Source organism: Antechinus flavipes, chromosome 4 (genome assembly GCF_016432865.1).
Source record: "Antechinus flavipes isolate AdamAnt ecotype Samford, QLD, Australia chromosome 4, AdamAnt_v2, whole genome shotgun sequence".
Lineage (NCBI taxonomy): Eukaryota > Metazoa > Chordata > Mammalia > Dasyuromorphia > Dasyuridae > Antechinus > Antechinus flavipes.
In genome coordinates, this window is record NC_067401.1 from 85,345,740 (window position 1) to 85,365,787 (window position 20,048).

Here is a 20,048-nt window from a genome sequence, read left to right on the forward strand (position 1 = left end):
TTTTGGTACTATTGCCTTTTATCAGAAAATCAATTGAGAACACCAAATATTACTCTTATCTTCCTGGGGAATTATTATTGGAGTTCAGATCTATTTCTTTCGAAAGCTTTCTTCTCATCATAAAAGCTTTGGTAGGGAAGTAAGTGGCTTCGGATTAAGGACTGGTGTGGCTAAAATCTGGTCCGATTCTATAATAAAAGGAAAAAGAGGAATTAAATTTAATTTTATGAATACAGCTGCTAAATATTACATTAAAATGACTTCTAGAATATCAATACAAAGGCAAAGAACCTTTTTGACAATTGAATTTGTATGAAAAAGAATATTTAGATGATAAGTTAGGCAATTGGACAAGGGGACAGACAAAACCTGTAATTTCACTGATGTAAGAATTTCTGTGAGAAAAATCTAAAAATGCATTGTAATTTTAGGGCTTCAGGCTTTTAAAAAACATTACTTGACTTGACAGGGTCTTGTACAACTTATGAGAAGGCTTTCAACTCTGGTCTTCCTGACTCTGAAAGTTAGTTCTTCTCTCACTACACCCTGGTACCTGTCTGATTTTGTTTTGACCCAATTTATATCAACAAAGTCATTAACTCATTTTAGCACTCAGAGCAAATTGTTTACAAGTAGGTTCTTTGGGCAGTTAGGCAGTACAATGGAGATAATAGTAGGAGTGGAGTCAGGAATCTAGTGTTCAAATGCAGCCTCAGACACCTATTTGCCTCAGTTTCCTCATCTGTAAAATGGGGGTTACTGTGAGGATCAAGTGAGATAAGGCTTAGCACAATAATTAGAAATTGAGGGAATTTCCATCAATTGGGTAATGATTCAACAAATTATGGAATGTGATTGTGATTTAAGAAAAGATAACCAGGATTTCAGGAAAATCTGGAAAGTCTTACATGAACTAACGCAAAGTGAGCACAACCAGGAAAATTTTGTAAAAGCAATTTGCAATCGTGTACAATGAAGATTTGTGAATGAATTAGCTTACAATGATTCAAAAGGACTCATGATGAAACATACTGCCCACCTCCAGAGAAAGAATTGATGTTGTCTGAATACAGACTGAAGGAGACTTTTTCATTTTCTTTTTCTCTGACTCTTCTTGTAAAAAATGAATAATATGGAAATGTTTTACATGATTACACATATGTAACCTGTATTGAATTTTTTGCCATCTCAGAGAAGTAGGAAGGCTTGGAGGGAGAAAGGGATAGAATTTTAACTCAAAACTTAAGAAAAAGAAAAAAATCCAATCCCCAAATCTAATACCAGATGTTAAAACTTGTTTTACAATATAATTGAGGGGGGAAATAAAATATTATTTTAAAAAATTAGTCTTCAAAGTCCATTTTCCCCCTTTAAGATTCTATTTTCTAAGATTTATTTTATTTTCATTAGATCTCTTTTACCTTTTATCTTTTTTGCCTTTGGTATTAGCATGAAAATTTTAGTTGAAAAAATTTTCTGTAGACTAATGAAAAAAAGTGCATAGCACAGTGCTTAGCTCATACTAGATTTCATATAAATGCTAGAAATTATTGTTTTAGTGTGATGAAGTGGTTTTATATTTATATTTGTACTATTTAAAGTTCTAATTATATAAAATATGATAATTGATTCCAGCATGGAAATATGCAGCATAATTTTACTTCACAGGTTTTATTATTTTCACTAATCTGGACCTCAAGTGTAGCTGTATTATCTCTAAACCAAAGTTGCATTTATTCATTTAGATTGCCCTGATTGGGTATCTGTCACAAGTGTGATTAACTTCAACACAAATATACAAGGGCTGCTGTGGTAGTCAACATTAAAAACTGGTGATTATTGGTTAGGTTTTGACAGGATGCTTTAAACTGTCTCAATTGAAGCCAGTCTTATTTTTCTAGAATGTGACCTGCGCTCTAGGAAGGCAAATGTGTGCAAAACTTTATTATAATTATATCTCAGTTCAAGCAATGATTTTTTTGGACCATAGGCTTGTAGAAGTTAGACAATCAATAAATCTTAATCGAACACTTCCTATGAACCAGCTATTGTGCAAGGCAGGAGATATGTAGACAATATTGAAACAGTACCAGTGAAGACCATATGAACTGATGGCAAAATGAAATGAGCAGAACCATGAGAACATCTTACACAGTAACAGCAGTATCACAATGGATCAACTAGAAAAGACTATCTATTCTAATACAGTGATTCAAGACAATTCCCAGGGATTAATGATGAAAAATGCTATCCACATTCAGAGAGAAAACTAATGGTCTGAATTTAGGTTGAAGCATATTTGTTTCACTTTTTTTTTGAACCATGCAAATAAGGAGCTGTGTTTTATGTATCTTCACATGTATAATGGATATATTGCGTACCTTCTTAATAGTTAGGGAAAGAACTGGAAGGAGTGAGAGAATTTGAAACTAATTTTTTTTAATGAATGTTAAAAATAATACTGACTTGAAAAAAAAAGGAGTCCCAACTTCAAAAAGTTTACATTCTGTCACTTTCAGGCAAAATCACAGTTAAATAATGTTAAATAAAATTATTCCACAAATATTGAATTTCTGCTGTATTCAAAGTACCATAGTTGATGTCTGTGAGTAATTCAAAGCAATGGACAATGTGATTTTTTGATTAAAATTAATCTGTTCTGCATATTCTTGTCAGACTAAGCTCCCTAAAGTACTTCTTCCATCACATCACTTCCTGGCTCAAGAAATTTATTCTATTTGTAAACTGTGACTTTTCTCCTAAGTACATTAAGTTCCTTGGGATAGATACCACTTCTTATTTCTTTTATATTTCTCACAAGCTTTAGCAGAGAGCATAGCACTTAGTGAGGTGGGGGATTTTGTTTTTGTTTTTGTTTTGCTTAGTCTTAGATGAAGAAAAAACAATTGAGTGTCAGAAAAAAGGAAATGTGAATTGTTTTCTAAAATAAAGATGTTGATCATAAAAGAGAGGTCTGAGACATAGGGGAGGAAACTGGCCTGGAGCCCATGTGCATGAAACATTAGTGGTGAATCAAAGGTTGATGATAGAAGCAGCGGGAGCTTGGAGAGATCTCAAGCTTGAGACAGTAAGGAGACTTGGCAACTGATCAAAGAGATGATAAGGTACCCTGGGTGGGCCCTGGACTCAGGACCATACACTGTTTGGAAACTTCAGGGCCTATACTCACTTCTGGATCACAGTTCAAAGGGAGAAAGAACTATTTCACAATCAAGAGAGTAGAAGCTGAGTGGATACTGAGAGGCAGTATCACTTCCAGCCCCAAGGGATCAGGGACCCCTGAAGATCAGTATTGATTGCAATCCCATGGATCAGGGGCCTTTCCTGAAAACCAAGATACAGACCAAGAGAGCAATGACCTCACTTCTGCTCAGATTACCTTGATAGCATCAAAAATTTCCAAAACTCCAGAACTGAAAACGGTGTAAAAAAGCCTGAAGCTTGAGACAGAGCCATTTCCCCTATTGCCTTTTCCTCAATGGAAATAGGGCTCAATGTTAATATAAAGTTCCAAATCCAGAAATAAGGTGGGAAAATAAGCAAACAATTAAAAAAAAAAAAAAAAAAAGAACCTGATCATAAAAAGCTATGTGGAAACAAGGGAAGATCAAAACACAAACTCAGAAGATGAATTCAAAATAGATACAAGGCAAAACCTCAAAGAAAAATGTGAATTGAACACAAGCATAAAAAATTCCTGGAGAAGCTAAAAATGAATTTCAAAAATAATAGCAGAGGGAAATTTAGGCAATGAAATGAAAGTAAAAGAAGAAAATTCTGAAGACAACAGTTTGGTAAAAGAGGCACCAAAAGTTACTAAATATCTTTTTAAAATAATTGGCTGAATAGAAAGAGGTACAAAAGCTAGCTGAAGGAAATAATTCCTTAAAAATCAGAATTGGGCAAGTGGAAGTTAATGACTCCACAAAACATGTAGAAACAAAATCAAATAATGGGAAAAAATGAAATATCTCACTGAAAAAATAACTGACCTGGAAAATAGATTGAGGAGAGATCATTTAAGAACTATTAGACTACAGAAAGCCACAATGAAAAAAAAAGCCTAGACCTCATATTTTAAGAAATTTTATAAAGGAAAAGTGCCCCAATTTCCTAGACCCAAATGGCAAAATAGAAATTGAAAGAATCCATGGATCATTATCTGAAATAAACAAGTAAACTATAAGAAATAAGCAAAAAAACAAAAAACATTTTGGCTAAAAGAAAATTATTACAATTATAAATAAAGTAATATCAATACTATGCACTAAATTGCATAGCATCCAGATTTTTAAAGGAAAAGTCAAATGCATGACAGGAGGAAACAGACAATAAGACTGTATTAGTGGGAGATTTCAACTTTCCTCTCTCAAAGCTAGTTAAATCTAGCCATAAAATAAGGAAATCAAGTAGATGAATAGAATTTTTGAAAAATTACATATCATAGACTTCTGGAGAAAAATGCATGGGAATGAGAATAGAAAAGAGTGTATCTTTTTCTCAGCTGTACATAGCATCCTCACAAAAATTGACCATGTAAAGCTCACATGGTTCTAAAAACCTCATAACCAAATGCAGAAACACAGAAATATTAAATGTTCCCTTTTCATACCATAATAAAATTAAATTATTTAACAAAGGGCTATTGAAACATAGATTAAAAGTTAATTGGAAACTAATCCTAAAGAATTAGTGGGTGACAAAACAAATCATAGAAACAATCACTTTCAGTTGAGAATATGAACATTCTAAAATTTGTGAAATGCAGGTGAAAGCAGGGGGAAATTTTATCAACTTTTTATGTGGACATCAGCAAAAGAGAAAGGACAAAATCAATGGATTGGGAATACAATTAAAAAAAAAACTAGAAAAAACAAATTACCAAATTAACACAAAAATGGAAACCTTAAAAATAAAGGAGAACTTAACAAAATTGAAAGTAAACAAACCACTGAACTAATAAAACTAAGAAGGCAGTTTTATGAAAAAAAAACCAATAAAATAGATAAATCATTGGTTAATTTGATTTTTTTAAAGTGGAAAACCAAATTATTAGTATCAGAAATAAAAAGAGCAAATGCACCACCAATGAAGCTGAAATTAAATCAATTCTTGCAAAGTATTTTGCCCAATTATATGTCAAACTGACAATGTAAGTAAAATAGATGAATATTTACAATAATACAAACTGCCCAGATTAACAGAAAAGGAAAGAGGATATTTAAATTTATATTGGAAAAAGAAAATGAACAAGCCATTAATGAGTTTTCCTAAGAAAAAATCCCTGGGAAATGATGTATTTAGAAGCAAATTTTACCAAACAATTAAGGAACAATTAGTTCTAATATAAACTATTTGAAAAAAATATAGGTAAAGAAGGTATCCTACAACCAAATTTCTTTTATGATACAAATATAGTTTTGGTACCAAACCAGGGAAAGCAAAAACAAAGAAAACTATATATAGATAATTTTAAGTAAAATGCTAGCAAGGAGATTATAGCAATAGATCAGAAAGATTATACACTATGACCAGACTTGGATTTATAGTAGGAATGAAGGACTGGTTCAATATTAGGAAAACTGTCAACATAATTGGTCATATTAATAACAATCATGATTTTTTTTCACATATCAATAGATGCAAAAAAGGCTTTTGATAAGTTACAACAGCTATTTACATTAAAAAGCACTAGAAAGCATAGGAATCAATAAAACATTTCTTAAAATGATAAGGTATCTAAAATCAAGAGCAAGCATTATCTGTGATGGAGACAAACTTGAGGATTTCCTAATAAGATCAGGAGCAAAGCAAGGATATCTATCATAAACATTATTATTTAATAATTTATCAGGAATGTTATCTATAGCAATAGCATAAGAAAAAGAAATTGAAGGAATAAAAACAGTCAATGAAGAAACAGAGCTATCACACTCTTCACAGATAATATGATAGTATACTTAAGAATGACCAAGAGAATCACCTAAACTATTTGAAATAAGTAACTTTAGCAAAATTGCAGGATATAAAATAAAGCTGACATAAATCATTGGCCTTTCTATGAGTATGAACAGAACCCTGCAGGAAGAGATAGAAAAATTTCATTAAAACAACTGCAGATAACATATAACACTTGGGAATCTATCTGCCAAGACAAACCCAGAAATTATATGAATTCAGTTACAAAACACTTCTCACACAAATAAAGATAGATCTAAACACATGAAGAAATATTAATTACTCATGGATATGCCAAGCCAACATTAATAAAATGGCAATCCTATCTATGTTTATTTATTCAGTGTCATTTCAATCAAACTACCAATTATTTTATTGAGCTACAAAAATAGTAACAAAATTTATCTGGAAGAATAAGTGGTCAAGAATATTAAGAAAATCAATGAAAAATAGTTATAAGAGGTACCCTAGCAGTTCCAGATTTCAAGCTACATTACAAAATGATAATCATCAAAACAATCTGATGCTGGCTGAGAAATGGTAGCTCAGTAGCATAGAGTACGTACACAAAGAATAGTAGTAAATGACTTTAGGAACTTAGTGTTTGGTAATCTCAAAGAAAAAGATAAAGTTTTCAGACAAGAACTTGCTATTTGACAAAAGTTGCTGGGAAAACTAGAAAGCAGTTTGACAGAAACTAGTCCTAGGTCAACTTCTCACATCAATAGAAAGCCCAAAATGGGTAAATTATTTAGAAATAAAGGGTAATACTATAAATAAAGTAGGGGAGCATGGGAAAATATACCTATTAGATCTATGGATAAAGGAAGAGTGATATAAATAATGAGAAGGATGATTTAAGAAAAATCTGGACTCACATGAACTGATACAGAGTGAAGAGAGCAATTCAGAATTGTTTTGGATCATGCACTGATCAGAATAGTTATTCTGTTACTATGTATACAGTGTTTTCCTGGTTCTGATCACTTCACTTTATATCAATTCTTTAAGTCTTTCCAGGAGTTTTTGAAACCACCTCTCTCCCCTCCTCATTTCTTATTGTGCAATAGTATTTGTCATAATCCATATGCCACAACTTATTCAACCATTTCCCAATTGATTGGGCATCCCACCACACAAAGAGCTAGTAATTTTCATTATTATGGCTTTAGAATCAAGAAACCCAGCAAGCAGCCTTCTTTCTAGGATGGGTAGTTCTCAAAACTTTTTGTATCATGGACCCATTGGGTAATTTAGTGAAATCTCTTTTTAAAATCATGTTAAATGTAGAAAATAAAATACATAAGATTATAAAATAAATGGATTAATTTGAAATACAGTTATCAAAATATTTTTTAAAAGTTCATGTTGCAGAATCAATGGAATTGAGTAATTTTTTCCTCTTAAATTAATTTATTTAATATTTTCCCCCCCAGTTACATTGAAAACAATTTTTTTACATTTGGTTTTAAGATTTTTGGATTCTAGGTTCTCTCCTATATCCCCATCTAAATTAAGAAACCACATATTAAATTATAGAAAACATTTCCATAAAAGTCAAGTGAGCAAAGCAAGTTATGTAAGAACATCAGTATTAAAACAAAGAACATTTCTATATAGGATAGCAGGTGGTACAGTGGATAAAGTACTGAACCTGGAGTGGGGAAGACCTGAGTTCAAATTCAGTCTCAGACACTTATTAACTTATTAGCTGGGTGACCTTGGGCAAGTTGCTTAAATGCCTGTTTTCTCAACTTTAGAATAGTGATAATACTAGCAGCCATCTCCCATGACCTTTGTGAGGATCAAGTAGAATGATATTTGTAAAGCACTTAGCCTAGATCCTGAAATATAATAGCTACTATATAAATGCTTATCTTTTTCTCTCTTTTTACTTGCCCCCACTCCTAGATGTTCTTTCTGACCTATGCTTCCTATCTTCCCTGACATCCTTCTAGAATTAGTTAAAATGCCTTTTTCTGTAGGACTACCTAGAATTACTAGTGTCTTCCCTCCTCGATTACTTTCCATTTATGCTGTAAATAACTTGTATAGAAATTGTTATTTGCATGCTGTTTCTCCCATTACAAAGGGGGAAATTACATTACAAAGTATGCTTCTTGAGAACAGAGATCATGCATTTATTTGTCTGTGTATTCCCAGTGCTTAGCACAGTATATTTGGCCTCAAGTAAGTCTATAATATATGCACGTTGACTGACAGATGTATAAATCACTTTACAAAGCATTGTATAAATATATTTATATTATGCTTTTAGCTTCAGTTTCTCATCTGTAAAATGGGAACAATAATAGCTCTTACTTCATAGGGCTGTTGTGAAGATCAAATAAGATAGCTATGTAAAATGCCTTGCAAACATTAAAGCATTCAGAATGCTAATTAATATCATGTACATTAATCCTGGACTGGTCACTTAATTCCTGGGTTGTAGTTTGAATTTCTGAATGCAATTCCCACATCAAGAATTCCCTATATGAATGGCATTGTAGATTCTTTATAATTCAGATTTGCAAAGTGTTTTAAGGTACATTATTTCACCTTATCTTTCCAATACTTCTTTCAGGTATGTACAATTGATATTTCTGTCTATATTCTACAGATGAGGAGACTGAGGGTCAACAAACATGTTACTTTTTTATGGTTACATGGCTAGCAAGTGTTAGAGGTGTGATTTGAACCACTGTGCAAAGTGGGCCCTTTCCTTGTTCTTACCTTGGATTAAATGTATTAGCCTGACCCAGGAGTCTGTATGAACTGATAAATACCTTCTTTGAAAATTATTCTAACTCAGCATTTATAATGTCCAAAACATATATTAAACTATTAAATATCATGTTCTTCTGAAGTCTCTTTTCCTTGACAGGATAATTACTTTAGTTGAATGGTAATGAAGCTTTGGGCAGAGCAGTCTGCCTAAACTGTTTTCACAAGGAACTTTCCATTCATAGGAACCTGTATAAATTTTTCCTTGAGGCATTGGAGAGAGAGGTTAGGAATTCCTAGTTGGGCACTGACTATTTTTAGACAGCCTCCTCAGTTTTGGGTACTTCACATATCAGCAGGTGCTAATTTATGAGATAGTCCTTAAGGCAAGAAAGGACCAACAGTTTGTATAATTAAAAGGCTATAAAACTATGCATACTATTTGATCCAGGAGTGCCATTACTAGGTCTGTATCCCAAAGAGATCATAAAAGAGGGAAAAGGACCCACATGTTCAAAAATATTTGTAGCAATTCTTTTTGTGGTGGCAAAGAAATGGAAACTGAGTGGATGCCCATCTAGTGGGGAATGGCTGAATAAGTTATTGTATATGAATGTCATGGAATAGTATTGCTTTATAAGAAATGATGAACAGGCAGATTTCAGAAAAGCCTGGAAAGACTTAACGTGAACTGATGTTAAATGAAGTGAGCAGAACCAGAAAAACATTGTACACAGCAATAGCAATGTGGGATAATTATGAGAGACTTAGCTCTTCTTAGCAATTCCAATAAACGTTGGATGAAAAATACCATCCACATCTGGTTCAAGAATTATGGAGACTGAATTCAGATTGAAACAGACTATTTTCATCCTTTTTTTCTTTTTTCTTTTTTTCTTTCTTATGGTTTTTTCCTTTTGTTTTCTCCAACATGACTTCTGTGTAAATATGTTTAAAATGATCATGCATGTGTAATCTATATCAAATTGTTTGCTAGCTTGAGGAGAGGGGAGGGAAGGAAGGGAAGGAGAAAAAAATCTGGAACTGAAATGTTTTTAAAAAATGAAAGTTGAAAACTATCTTCACATGTAATTAAAATTAAAAAGGAAAAAATTCTAGAATGAAGCTAAAAAAAAAAAGAAAGAATAAAGGAAAGAAGTGAAGGAAAAGAAAGAAAAAAGAAAGAAGGAAAGAAAGAAAGCAAGAAATAAAAAGAATGGACCAGTTTGGCCAAAGGGAGATTAAGATATATTTCAAAAGAATTCTGAACACTTAACTTACCACACTTGTAAAATGGCAAAGAAAAGGCTCTTTGGTAAGTGGTTTCATTGTACCACCCCTTGGGTGGTTGTGGATGCATCCGTCGATGAGAAATGTAGTTGGCAAGGGTTAAATGGTCAAATTGAGCTGGGGGGCTTTTCGGTTGGTAATAAGATGTCTGGTCCTCAGGATACCTTAAAGAAAATAGGAATATCTTATTAAACACACACATAGACTTACTCTGACAAGATTTCATTCTTCACAGAAGTAATTGTATCTATTTCTTTTAATAAGATGTCAAGTCTGTAAAGATTCATTGTTTTTAGTAGTTTAATTCAATATAGGTCAATTTTAAGGATTATGTGACTCCTATGTGTGTTGATCTATGTTAGGGCATATGCCCAATTCTGGCATACATATAATATATAATAAGCATACATGTCTGAAATATGATATATAATATACATACGCAAAATAATGAGTGCTAGTGGTAGTAGTAGTAGTAGTAAAGGAACAGAGGTGAGATCAGTAAAAGTTATGGAGCTTAGGAAACATCTTTGAGTTGGTGCTTCATTTTAGTCTAAAAAGGAGCTGGAGGTTTGTTCTTTGTTCTCAAAAAGGACTGTGACATCAGGGAGGTGATGCTGTAACTTGCAAGTGAATTGGATTTAAGGGAGGAAGAGTTATGCAAAATCACCAACCTCACTCCTTTGGAGCCATCTGGATCTAGTGGCAAGATATATAGGTCAGGATGTTTAAAGATGGCTACTTTAGAAAATGAAGGTGAGGAGAGAAAGCATCCTCAGCATCTTATGCAAAGACAAGAAAATGGGAGCTGAAATATCATGTATGGGAGGCTAAAACATAGAGGCCATGAGAGATATTAAATATGAAATTAATCTGGAAAGATAAATTGGATTCAAAATGTGAAGAATTAAAAAGTTAAATATAGGAGATGCTGATTCAGGTAGCTAAGGATGTAAATTTGGGTTTCATTTACAGAAATTATAATTGAACTCATAAAAGCTACTTAGATACCTAAGAAAATATAAAAGAAGTACTAGATAGTGCCCTAAGCGTATACCCATGAATAAGGAATAGGATATGGATAATGTCCATGCAAAGGAGATTAAGAGTCACATATTAAGAGGAGGATAATGAAGGGACAAAAGAATATTTATGAAGAGAAGAAGGTCAATGATGTCAATTGACCTTGATGTTAGATTTTCTTTGCTCTTGATTTCATAGATCATTAGGATCAGAAAAAATGAGAGAGTAGTATAGTAATGAACCCTCAATAACAGATAAAGCCACTCAGATCCAGAGAAGGAAAGTGATTTGTCCAAGATAAAATTTGGCAATTTAAACACATACTAAACTGTTTCTTGTATTTCTTTCATGAGATTCTCTGAAATTATAAAGTAGAAATTTTGTCTCACCCAGGAGATTTCGGAAATTCCTTAACATAATGGACTTTTGCCAATTGCCCGCTATAATATCCATTGATGTACTTTCCTTGAGGAAGAATACATAACCTGGGGAAGAAAGCATAGAATTAGCAGACAAACAATAGAATTGAGGTATTTGCAGATGGACCTTGGCAGTTCCCATTATTGCCAAGACCTTCTGTCCACTGAGAACTGCATTCTCAGTGCAAAACTCCATTTTCCATAGAAATATCCACTGGAATACTCTTTCCAGTGCCATCCTCATCCTCACCTATTTCCCTAACCAGACTTTAATCTTACTTCTAATCCCCATAATAAACTTCTTTTATCAATCTAGGTTTTTGTAATTCCTTTACAGAAAATCTCTGTGCCTCCAGAAGGGAGTCCCCAAAACTCCCTACTCTTGTGCCAAATCCCAAGGGGCTGCAAGGGAGCTCCATTGGATTCTCTGAACCCCGAACCTGCCACTAGACCTTATCATTTAACTCCCTGACCACCAGAAACCCTAATTTCATTTTGGGTTCCCTAAATTTAAACCTTATCAATCTCATTTGATCTTCATCCTAACATTAAGGTGAATTCTAACATTATCCCCATTTTACAGATGAGAAAACTGAGGCTGTTAGTAAATGACTTGCCCAGAGCTGCAAAGGAAATAATTATAGGCAAGATATAAATTCAAGAATTTCTGAATCTAAGGCTAGTATTCTATCCACATGCTACATTGTCAGAGGAAAGGATCAACATGAAGAGCTACCTGGAAAAAATGAAGGATTAGGAAGGATTACCTATTCATGCTAAATATACACTTTTAAAAACATTCCCCCCAAAAGAATGTTTCTTGGATTTGCATTTATTTAAAATAAAATTTGCAAAGAAGTCATTGCTACTATCTTGTTACTATTGCATGTATTCATCAAATGAGCTGAAGTGATAGTTTCAAAGTTGACTAGTTTCACATGTAAATTGACAAGTCACATATTTTTAGAAAACCTCCACTGTCTTCATGGAGTTTACAATTTTATTAGAAAATAACGAATAATAAAGAAAACTAGATTACAAACTCTTTACTAGCTGTAGGTGTCTATTATATAGCAAGCTCCTTGAAGGCAAGCACCAATTTGTCATAATTGAGTGTCTGATAAACCTGAGAACACAAATTATTTGAAGATTAACAAGAACTCTTAGGAAACTGAAAAACATTCTTTATTCAAATGAGAAAAAACTTGGATAATTGGAGAGACACATCAGTTGCTGCTAATCCAATACTCCCTCAATTACTTTATAGATCCAGTCTCCTACCAAACTACCAATAGGTTTGTCTATAGAACAGGACTATAAAAATTATACCACTTCCTTCTCTCTACCCTTCCTACTTTGTATAGTAAGCTATAAGAAGCCAGTATAAAGTTAAAATAGTGCAAAGTAAAATTGCAAAAGTCACTAGCAGACCACCCCATAAAATAAGTTAGTTACTTATAGTTATTTGCAAGCCCTCTCATAGATTAGGGGAGCATAAGAGCCATAAAAACTCTCATTCATGTGAGTTGTATTAACTAAGGCTATATCCTAAAATTGTGTCTGAAATCAGAGTAAATTAGCTAGGTTTTACTGAAAGAACTCCTGAATCTTGCCAACTGCCCATAGTTTATAGCTTCAGATAAGTCCTAGTAAAACCTGCAGAATATTAGTAAATTTTATGCTGATGAATTAACCCTAAGATGTTGCAGGTAACTTTGAGATCATGTGGATATGTTAATACATTAACCCTAAAGTGGCATGGATAGTCTGTTTACCACAAAAACCCTATAAAAATGAGACCCCCTAACTACTGTGACTTTGAACACTCTTCCATGTCCTTCCAGAGTATTCCCAAGTCTGATCAATGGATATAGGACTGTGCCATTCCTTGTAGAGAGCCAGTATTGAATGGGTCCATGAACATCTGGGGTCTGGTCCAAGTGTTTACTTGGAACCTGCTATCTGTTAGGGCAAACCATTCAAATTATTGGCTCACCATCTCTTCCAACAATCTTTGAAAGACATATTCGGGGTAAATTTAGGAGAATGCATGCCACAGGAACAAGGCATTTCAACTATACTATTTACCCCTTAACAATGACTTAAGGACATACTTGGGATAAATACATTAGTATGATTATTTCTACTATTTACTCCCGTTTATTCAAGTACTTTGATATTGATAAAATATCACAACTATTTACAATTCTGTTGATGTTGATGAGTATATCAACTAAGCTATTTCCAATTCTGTGTTGATAAGTATCTTGTTATTGATAGTTAAGGTGGATACTGAAATGTCAAAATATGGAATATGCATTAATCCTGGAGGAATATGACGTCAACTGAAGGTAGCTAGTAATGTCATAACATTAGCCTAAAAGATATATTAAACTGGCTTTCAGATTAATACACGAAGACTGCAAAGCATATCTTCCACCTGGCCTTGGATATTCATTCACACTCTCCGTTTTCACTGCAGCTGGAACTCCAGTGGATGGCGCCCCAAACAGGGACTTGGTTGTCCTGGCAGGAGAGTACTTGTTTTGGTGAGCTCACAATTAAAATAATAGGGAAAAGCAATTTACATGAGAAATAAGATAAAATAAGGAAGAGGTGATCACCAAAAGTAATTTATCACTAGAAGTAATTTTATCACCAGGCTACACAAGGAATAAAATATAAGATAAAATATAAATTATAAGGTATTAAATATCAGATAAAAAAATGAGCTATAGAATATAAAAGATATAAGATAAAATTTATAAGATTGAGCGTTGACTATCTGATATCAATATAGTTACACATATTAAATTGGAATAAAGCAAAATCAGTCAGGTAGCAGGAATAGAGAATATTATCTGATAGTATTTTTCCAAACTGCTTTGACACTTTTTAGATTAGTGGCAAAAACCACCTTAGAAGGAGGACACTATTTGATATGGAAGACAGCAGTTTTTTGTTTGTTTGTTTTTTGTTTTTTGAGGAATGCCTAGAGTAGCATAGGTAAAAATAATAGGAAAAATTGATAGAGGAACATCATATACAAAAATCAGGTAAGGACCTAATAGACTTTTAATGACTTTCTCAATTGCTTCATGATGGCAATCCAGTCTTCAATCAGGATGGGGAGGCAGCTTAAATTTTATTGAAACAACTTGACTTTGAAAATGCTAATGCCAGTTGTAAAAAAGCATTAACTGGAGGAAAAACAAAAACTGACTTTTGTAGAAATGATTCAAAAGGCTCAGAACATTAGGACTTTTACTTTTCAAGCTGCACTAATGATTGCTGCATTAAATTAGGAAAATTTATGATCTAAATTTTTTTTTTTCAAATTCTCTGAAATGCAGGAAAGGCAGACATTGGGCTTTTGAATTTTACTCTCAGAATGATAGGGAAGGTAATTTGATATCAGGAAAACATTTCAGGACTAGCTCCTGTGTAGTCAAATAATAGGTATTTTCCTTTATTTCCCCTCAAGCTGTGCCTCCAAACAAAATACCTTAAATCCTACTTATTGATAGTACAAGATTTAATGCATGCTATCCCGGAAAGTGCCAGCCTTGATGTGTCACGCTGAATTACAGATAATATAGAATATGTTCTCTCCCTACTGGAGACCCACTCGGGTTCACTTCCTTCTGGTATGCTAGGTCTCATTTTAAGAATGGTACTGGAATCCAAAACATGAAAGTGCTAGGAAGATATATTGTAAAATATTACAATTGTGTTTCATCCCAATGTCTTACTTCTACCCAAATTTCTTCTAATTTGCTACCTACGGTTTTTATTATTGAACACTCAGCCTATGTGATGGTGCCTAAGATTAATCACTATTGGTACAGGTCAGCAGGTGAAAAGGTTTGAGATAACATCAAAGAAAAATTAGAAAACAAAAGTAGGAAAAGGAGAATGGTTGAATTACTCATTGCTGGAGTTCTAGCTACTATAGTAATTATTACATCACTTGCTATTTCAGCTTCAGCTCCTAACAGAATCTCTTCAGATTGCCCAATTCTCAAGTCAATTAGCAAAAAATGTATCATAAACTCTTATATATTTTTTGTACCTTATTAAAAGGGGATTGAAGCATTATTCCCCAATTGCTACCATTATGTTTTTTTTCTGGAGAATATACACACAATTGAGGCATACCTGACCCCTACTTGACCAAGAAGGACTTCCTTGTAGATCCACTCTTTTAGTTACAATTATTAATTCTGTAAATCAATTGGTAATTTCAGGACCAAATTATGAAAAAATTCATCTGGGAGGAATAAAATGTCAAGAATCTCACAAAAAATAATGGGGAGAAAAGTGGGCAAGTAATAGGCCTAGTAGTATGAAATCTCAAAATTACAAAGCAATAATCACCAAAACTATTAGATACTGATTAAAAAATAGAAAAGTTGAGTAGAACAGATTGGTACACAAGACTCAAAAGCATTCTAATAGTTATTTGGTATTTGATAAATTCAAAGATATCAATTACTAAGGTAAAGACTCACTATTTGATTGAAACTGCTGGAAAAATTAGGAAATAACCTAGAAAAATCCAAGTTTAAACTAATATTTCACACCACATACCACAATAAGCTCCAAATAAATAAATAAATGATTTGGATACAAAAAGTCACATCACAGACAAAGGGACAGAAAGGAGATGCCTTTCACAACTGTGGGATGGAGAGAGCTCTTGACCAAACAAGACAGAGATAATCATAGAAGAAAAACTATTTTGAGTACATAAAATTAAGGCAATCTAGCAAAACAATATGAAAAAAATGCATCTTTAAATGGTAGGAATGCAAATGAAAGCAACTCTGAAGTTCCATATTACTCCCATCTAATTGGCAATTATTTTCAAGTTAGAAAAAATGGAAAAGATTCACAAAAATCATATTGACAATCTTTTGTTCCTCAAGGCTAGTGGAATTTTTACATTTAGACTCAATTCTCATGTCCCTAATTTATAGAAAAGATGGAAATAAAGAGAACAAAACCAGATTAGATCAAGTGTATGTAAAGGAAATCCATTTTGGAGGCAATACACTTGTGAAGTGATTAAAGGACCAAAATATGAGATTCTGAAGGAAGGAAAGATGCCAGAGGTGCAAAGGAAATCTTGGACTTTATTAATATCTCAAAAAAAGGTGACTAAAAGTCAGTAATTATTCTAATAAGTGAATTCCTGGCTCATGCTTTTTGCTACTGTACTAAGAAAAAATCTGCCCCAGAATCTACTTCAGCTTCCTGACATTATTTGCTTGAGGCAAACAGGTCATTTCTCCTATTGAAGTTTGCAAAAGTCAATCTTGAGACATAAATAACTGCTCCAGGTTTTATCAGCCAGTTACTTGACCTTACTGATAACTGGGTTTTGATAAAGAGATTTTGTTGTTTGTTTTCTGCTCTGTAAACTCATTTTCCGTTGTACTCTTTGAAGGAAAGAAGGAAAGAAAGAGAATGCTATGTTATTACAATGACCAAGAAACTTGGCCCAGTAGAAGAATTTAGAAAAGATAAATTTTCTCTCTTTTTGGCAGAGGCAGAGGGGTGGTGGAGTATAGGTGTTATGTGTTGCATATGTGTCATAGGCCTGCTTTTGCTCAAAACTTTTAATGTCTTTTGAAATAAATTGATTACAAAGGATACTTTGCTTAGTATATATTCTGTACATATATATATAATATATGTTTTATATATATTCTCGGGATATATTCTGAAATGAAGGTGTTGTCAAAAAGAAATATATTTTAAAAATAGTTTAGAAGAGGCAAATTCCAACTCATCCAATACAGTACTTTATTTAACAGTTAATGAGTATTTGTTGACTGAATAAATGAATGAGACCAACAAAGTATAGTCAGAGAAGCTTCTTGGAAGTGCTGGTTATTTAAGCCAACTTTGAGAAATTAATAGATTTAGTGATAGAAGTCACCCAACAGATCATCTCATCCAATCTTATTTTATAGATGAAGAAACTGAGATCTAGAGAAGTGACTTGACCAATAGCATTGGTAGGAATTTAAATTCAATTCATCTGACTCCAAATCCAGTCTTCTTTTTATTGTTTCAGTATGATTAAGAGATGAAAAGCCAAAGGGAGTAAGGGCAAGTATTCCAGGCAAGAAAACCTGCAGGAAGATAGTAGGAATAAGTAACATGTTGGCTGGAAAATGTCCAAACTAGAATAGAGAGTGGATACAAGACTGTGTATATAAAAGGATCTGTCTGTACAAATAGAAGCACAGAATAGTTCTGGTTTTCAAAATAACCTCAGGAAGTCTTAGTCTAACTAGTGGTTGGAATCTTATGATAACATACTAAGAGCAGTGAGAGTTTAGTCATAGGAAAGGAGGTGAAGTGGAATAATGGTACGGAATAGATGACATTTCCAACTACAGAAGGAAGGGGGAAGTTGACAGCTTCCATTGGAACCAAACCACTGCCTCTGTGAATCATAACCTCAATAAGACTAGAAACCTTGAGCCAACATTTTGGCAGGCTGAGTGGCTGAAGAACACTCAGAAAGGTTCTGATGTAATTTCAGTGTAATTCTCTTTAAAAATCCACATCACATTGAAATAGCTTTCCCAAGATAATTATTCTTTCAGTATTGAAAAACTTTAGAATTCTGATCTTTACATTGACCAGTTATGATTTTGAATTTCTAATCTAATCAGGGTGGTGGATTATAAGTATGGAATGGGGTATATATTTTATAGTATAGCTAGTGTGGTAATTTATTTGATTTGACTGTAGTTATTTACTACAACAACAGTAATACTGATGGTAACTAGAAGGGATCATTTGCAAGGGACTTTAAAAAAATACAATAATAAAACTATTTTAAAAGCAAAAAAAAAAAGTAAAGTTTTTTTTTCCTCTAGTTTTTTATGCTTGTTTGTGAGAGAGTATGGCAAACAAGAACTTTATTGAAAGCCATGTTTTCTGATTAGCTAAATTTACTGTTTTGTTTTGATTTGTTTTCCTCCAGTTATAAATACACTGTTTGATTAAGTGGCTTGGTAAAAGTGAGAAAGATCATTCTATACACAGATAATATTAATAGGTGCCAACTGACCAGACTAGGCAGACACACACAAAGGGAGACATCTTGTCTTCTCCCCCTAACAGTTTAGCAGAGCATGGCATGGGGAGAGCCTCAATCATGTCCTGTGATCAGTAACACTTGGTCAATGGACAGGATAGCTGGTGAGCAGTAGGTCTTCAGTTGGGAGGGGCTGCCAAATGCCAGTTGATACTCAGAGCAGGAAGAGGGGTATTCTAGATTGGATACTTGTAGCTTGAAGTTCCTGGAAGAGGCGGAGGTGGGCATTCTGCTCACACATTGCTCAGGGTCTTGTGAACAAACTTGGGTAGTACAAAGGCTGCCCAGTGGATGTCTAAGTTGTATTTGGGGTTAATTTTTTTTACTTTCTCCTGGTTTGGCTGCTGTATTGGCTCCCAGAAATTAGTGCTTGGGGGTCTTAGTGTAGAGCATGAAGCAAATCTGGTCATTGAGGTAAGTGAGGATGGTGCAATAGGCATATACACAACAGGGAACAAACTTGCAGAAGTGACCATCTCCTTGATAAGGTCCAGACGCAACCACTGGCACTTGCTCTGACAGCAGAGGATCACATCATCTTTCAGCACTGTCTTCATTGTAATTAATAAGACTCTGAACAAATTCTTAGCAGGTGCCAAGGGGTCCAAGGAGTCAGTGATGATGACATCAAAGGGATCCTGGTTCTGCTGTTTGAATTTCAATTTCTAATGTGCAAGGTCAGCTTTGGGCTAGAGTAGTCCATAGCCATGTCTGGCAAATTTTTCTTAGAGACCTACATCACATCCTCATCAATTCAGACTGGACTACAGACTTCATGAATGGATGCTTCGTCACTTCTCGAAGAAAGCCCATACCCACCACCCATGATTAGCACCTGTCATGGACCAGGACATTTTAGAGGGACAAGTTAGCAATCATCTCCTGGTATGAGAATGCATCCCTCTCTGTGCACTGGATAATACCATCCAGCAGCAGGATGTTGCCATGGGTCTTACTACAGAAGAGCAAGGTCTTCTAATAGCAGAAGTGCCGGTGGTGGAGCAGCTAGTCTACCTGTAGGAACATGGTCTGGCCCAGCAACAGGCTGCAAGTCTCCTGGAAATAACTCTCATGGATGGCTGGGGGCCTGGGCTCCATGATGTGGCTGAGGGACATGCAGATTGTGGGGGCTGCAGCACCAATGCTCACCAATCTGCCCTTTCATCAATCTGTGCTTCCTAGATGCCTTGTTAATCCAATTAATGATTGAACAAGAATAGTGGCACTCAAGCACTGCATTACTTAGGCACAGCTCTGATTATGAATCAAGAATCTATGGAGTGAAATAATCCATAAAAATATAGGGTGACTTTCTTGGGACAATATCTCATTAAATGACTATCTATAAATGTAACCCATCTCAACCTCAATCTTCCCCACCATCCATACAATCTAATCATATGATTTAAACTTACATGACTGAGAAGATTGAGTCTCTCTGAAATGTGTTCCCTCAAATCCCACATCTCTCTTGTAGCCCAATATTGAAATGAAGAAGA

The 20,048-nt window shown here is 34.0% G+C and overlaps 1 protein-coding gene and 1 pseudogene across 1 annotated transcript in view; both read right to left on the minus strand.

The window, feature by feature from the left end:
• The window catches only part of C4H1orf100 (chromosome 4 C1orf100 homolog), a 34,469-nt gene continuing 14,421 nt past the window's right edge, over window positions 1-20,048 (minus strand). Inside the window, exons 3-5 of the mRNA XM_051993461.1 lie at window positions 11,403-11,498; window positions 9,985-10,157; window positions 1-188 (exon numbers count right to left, since the gene is read on the minus strand). Coding sequence (XP_051849421.1) covers window positions 118-188; window positions 9,985-10,157; window positions 11,403-11,498 — 340 coding nt within the window. The 3' untranslated portion in view covers window positions 1-117. The remainder of the gene's footprint in view (window positions 189-9,984; window positions 10,158-11,402; window positions 11,499-20,048) is intronic.
• LOC127559573 (spermidine synthase-like) lies at window positions 18,687-19,647 on the minus strand (annotated as a pseudogene).